At 32.2% G+C, this 4950-nt stretch overlaps 1 protein-coding gene across 1 annotated transcript; it reads right to left on the bottom strand.

Annotated features, from left to right (window-relative positions):
• Nucleotides 1–1211: 1211 nt before the first annotated feature.
• Nucleotides 1212–4435, bottom strand: LOC107882875 (protein ANTAGONIST OF LIKE HETEROCHROMATIN PROTEIN 1-like). Its single transcript, XM_016801935.2, has 2 exons — nucleotides 3585–4435; nucleotides 1212–2193 (listed from the first exon to the last, which is right to left on the bottom strand). The coding sequence occupies exons 1-2, from the start codon at nucleotides 3920–3922 to the stop codon at nucleotides 1305–1307; spliced, it is 1227 nt and encodes a 408-aa protein (XP_016657424.1). The 5' UTR covers nucleotides 3923–4435; the 3' UTR covers nucleotides 1212–1304.
• Between the last annotated feature and the right edge of the window lie 515 nt (nucleotides 4436–4950).

Raw genomic sequence — 4950 nt, 5'->3', positions numbered from 1 at the left:
GATTACATTTTCTGTTAACGAGTGGCAATCAATTCGTCCTACTAGTAAGATATATACTTGTAAGAGAGGACCTAGGATATATCAAGTAATGTCTCCTTTTGAGTGGACTAACATTTTACAAGAGCAATTTTTTTTACATACAAAAATTACCTTGCTGTCTGATTTTTAAAAAAGCTAATGTTAGTTTAATTGGTAATATTTTTTAACGATTCGAGGCCGTTGTTCTGATTGTGGCTCGATTTTCGACGGCGTTGTTAAGGTACGTTTTCCTAGGAGCGCGTTTTTTGCGTCGTATATGACGTATTACGCTTAGCGCAGTACGTCATTCACTTATTCTTTTGAAATTAATTACACTGTTTTCCTACAGAGCGCAACACGTTCCGTGTCAGCGCAATAAGCTCGGCGCGATTCGCCGACTGACGAGAGAGGCAGTCTATTGCGTTGCGCGCAGCGTTTTGGAAAATAAAATAATTATAATTGTAATATAATAATAATTATAATACAATATTATAATATATTATTTTATATTTATATAATTATTTAATTATAATTGTGTTATTATAAAGTGTTTTCAAAATGCAAAAAAGTAGTTGCGTTCGTTTTTCGGGTGATGACGACGATCAGTTGATTGCATTTGTTAGCAATCATACAATATTATATGATCTGAAGAATCCGGATTTCAAAAACACATTAAAAAAAGATCTCCTATGGGAGGAAGCTGGAAAAATTCTGAACAGGACAGGTAAAAAGATATGTTTATATGTAGATTTTTTAGAGTTATTATTTGATATTATTTCATAAAAACAACTTAATTTATTTAGTCTGTTGTCGCAATGAAACCTATTCCAGATAATCCATATAAATAAAGATATTTTGTATTATGGCGATAAGATAATATCTGTGGCCCATACGCCGTCCTTTTACCAATACTATTATATTCTATAATTAAATAACCTAAATAGTTTTAAATTGTACAATAATATTTTGCTGCCCGTCGTCATATTTTACATGTGTGCAATGATAGAAACGACTGTCGTCTGCGATAATGCAATAACAACAATATTTATATGATAAAATAAACAAGTATATTATTACGTCTTGTTTTGTATTTATTATTAAAGTATTTATATAATATGAAAATAATTACCTAATATTATTATTAATATTAATTTATACACTATTTGTAACATTCAAAAATTAAGGTACTATACTAGTATATATATACCTAACCACATAAATACCACTTATATCACTACTATACACTATATTTATATTTATATTTAAAAGTATGAATTTTATTGTAGTTAAATAGTAAAATCCTGGGTACTGAAGTAATCAGTAAATCGACTTCTCACTTGAAATCCGTCAGACTTGGTAAAACCACCTGTACCTGCTAAAGGAATCATATTTTGTGTAGGGAAATCTTCTACGTCTTGGTATATAACCAGTTGGGAGGGATTTCTATGTATATAATCATCTCTGAGCATGTTATGCAAGCAACAGCACACTACAATTACCGAGTCTACAGTTTCAGGTTTCAGATTTATGGGAGTGAAAAAAATTCTAAAAATTGCACACATAATTCCAAAAGCATTTTCAGATACTCTTCTGGCTTTGCTCAGTCGGTAATTGAACTTCCTTTTATTCGGATCTTCTAACATTTGTGTTTTGGAGTATGGCTTCATTATGTGCTCACTTAACCTAAACGCTTTATCACCAACTATTACGTGAGGCACCAAGATGTTAGAATGCGGGAGGAGTGTCGAGGGCGGAAATATAGTTTCATTTTTTACCAACAACCCCATTTTTGACTTATTAAAAATGCCTGCATCGCCCTCCTTTCCATACGAACCAACATCAATAACTACAAACTTGCAATTAGCATCGATCATTGCAAGAAGTACAATAGAAAAAAATCCTTTGAAGTTGAAATACAAACTTCCCGACTTAGAAGGTGCCACTATTCTCACATGTTTGCCGTCAATGGCTGCAACACAATTAGGAAAATCCCAACGTTTTTTAAATTCTTCAGCCTTTTGGTTCCAGTTTATTTGGTCTGGTGAAGGTAAATAAATAGGTACAAGTTGTTTTTGTATCGCAGCCAAAACCTTGGGTACAAATGTGCTTATAGCAGAAGGAGAGATGCGGTAACCAAATGCCAGCGATCTAAAGGATTCTCCTGTGGCTAGAAATCTGAAACGAATAGTTATATGTATTATACATATAATGTATATGAATTATTAGTCTGCACCATTTTACTGAATGTACATTTGCTATTTTTTGAATTTTGTTATGTACGTTATTTTGCCGATTAATTTTCGGTTTTTGCGGATTACTAGTTTTTTCCACAAAATAATGTATATAACAAATATAATGAGCAGGGCTCATAACTTATAGCTATAAAAAAAAGTTGTTATAAGCTCTTAAATATGCTCTAAAAAGTATTCATATAAGCGCTTATGTACTAAAAATACTAAAATATGCAAAAAAAAATCCTTATAATGGCCAATATGAAAAACAAAATTATATAAAAAAAAAACAGAAAACTAGGTGTACCTATATGTATCTTTGTGTTTGATTGTTATAGGAACAGAGTGCAAGAAGCGATGGAAAAGTGTGCGGGATCATTATAGGAGAGAAAAAAAGGAAGGGAAAGGAACAGGAAAAGCTGCTAAAAAAAAGAGAGCTGTTTACTGGGATTGTTTGAGATTTTTAGATGTAGTGGAAGATGAAAGAGACAGTTTTTCAAACATATCCGAGCATGAAGTGACTGGCGTTTTCGATGAAGGAGATAAAGAGGATGGAGATAAAGTAGTGCAAGAATGTGTTTCAACCGAGCAAAAGTCAGACCAATCAACTCTTCCTATAACTTCTGTACACACTCCTACTGAACATACGCAGATGTCAAGTGGTCTAAAGACTTGCTCTGATGATTTTCAAATACCAAAATCAAATAAAAGGAAAGAAAATGCTTATATTAATAAATACTTAAAAGAAAAAAAGGAAGATAGGGATCATTTTAAAAAGTGCTTAGAAGAACTTATAACACCAGAACCAGAAGAAGACGCAACAGACATGTTTTTCAAAACTATAGCTGCTACTGTGAAAAAATTTCGCCCGGACCTCGCCACTAAGACAAAAGCAAAAATTTTTCAAATCACTACAGAAATGGAACTTTTGAACCAGCAGTCACTAAATATCGGATTCACTAACATTATTCACGGTGATAGTGAAAATTCCTACCACTCATCTGCAGCATCATCTACTCCATATACTTTTACCCCTGAGGGCACTGACTCAGAAACTTCAAATTTTTCCAGTCACATAATTAGTGATGCTTTGAAGGGCATTTTAGATGAAGAAGATTTGTAATATTTTAAATATTTTATAAAATTAATAATATTTTAATTTTTATTATAATTTTCATTTTTAACATTATTTATAATAATTTCATGATAAGCTACATTTATATGCATATTATATATACCTTAATGATTTTTTTATATAGAGTGTAAAATGACTTAATAAATAATTTTAAAGATTATTTAAATAAAATGAATTATCACTTTTCATAGATCACTTACCTAAGAGTAAGAGCCAATTTTTCCGCAGCAGTTATAGGTGTTTTTACTCTGTTGTATGAGGCAGTTGTCAAATCCCCTTCTACGAGGTTCAAAATGTAGGCAAACATCTCACGAGTTACTCGGAAATAACTTTTAAATCGTTGTTCTTCATCGACAAGGTGGTTATTTATCAACATTTTGAAAATACCCTCGTTTTCTCGTTTATTATAAATCTCACTGACTTTCTTTCTTAAATTCCAATGTTCATGGAGCATATATTCTTCATCTTCGTCATCGATTGTTAAATGTCGAAGAATAAGCAGTGCAATTAGTTTTTTCTTTCTTTCAAGACGATTCATTGCAATTGCAAAATTATTAATTAATAATTATAATAATATAATAATAAATAATAATAATACTTAAAGGGTAATATTGTATTTACTTAATAAATTATTACAAATACACTACACACTGATCACACTTTCAGTAGTCAACTGAATTGTTCAACGCGCCACCACTATATTTTATAGGAAAACACTTTTACGCCGCGTAATACGTTTTACGCTCACGCCGACGTGATACAGCTATCACGTCGACGTGATCGGTTTCTGCGGCGCAAAAAACGCGCTCCGAGGAAAACGTACCTTAAGACCATTTATTATAGTATCCTAGTTGACTGTGTTGTGTTTGTTGTGGCGTATCGGCGTATCGCCCGTATACCAAACGTCATTATGACGAGAATATTTCCATCCCTCGAGTAATACAAGATTATATTAATATGTTAGGTACCTATGGATTAAAATATACCATACAGATATATTTAGCACGGACTATTTAAAATAACTAAGTCGCTTCAGCATCCTTATTTCTACTAAATTAAAATCAAAACATCCAATAGGTAATTCAAAATTATAAATAGCAAAATGTTATATTTCAAAAATTACTCTTGTGCTATAATTGTAATTTGATAAACTTTTTTTTTTCAAATTTTTAAACGATTTTTTAGGGGGTGCTAATTTTTACCTAGGGGGTGCTAAGGACCCAAAGCACCCCCCCTAGTTGCGCCAATGCCTCAGGGTTTTCAGAGTATAAGCAAATTTCGTATAGTGGATCTAAAGACGATTCGTTGTTTGTAACATCAATTGTACCTATTTGATTAGTAAACCAATCGGCAAATGATGTAATATGGCAAAATCCTACGTGTTCTTCAGTCCGATATTGTAGACCAATAAGACTTCAATACAAAATTTTGTATTTATCTAACGAACTGGCAGGGTCGCGCTAAGTATAAAAAAAAACGCCTTAAAATAAACGCATCGGCAATCACAACGCGCAACAACTGCCGGGTATAATTACACGAAGCATCGGAAATCACGAAAAAAATAGT

This window comes from Acyrthosiphon pisum, chromosome X, assembly GCF_005508785.2.
Source record: "Acyrthosiphon pisum isolate AL4f chromosome X, pea_aphid_22Mar2018_4r6ur, whole genome shotgun sequence".
Lineage (NCBI taxonomy): Eukaryota > Metazoa > Arthropoda > Insecta > Hemiptera > Aphididae > Acyrthosiphon > Acyrthosiphon pisum.
This window is presented reverse-complemented; position numbering and strand designations above follow the sequence as displayed.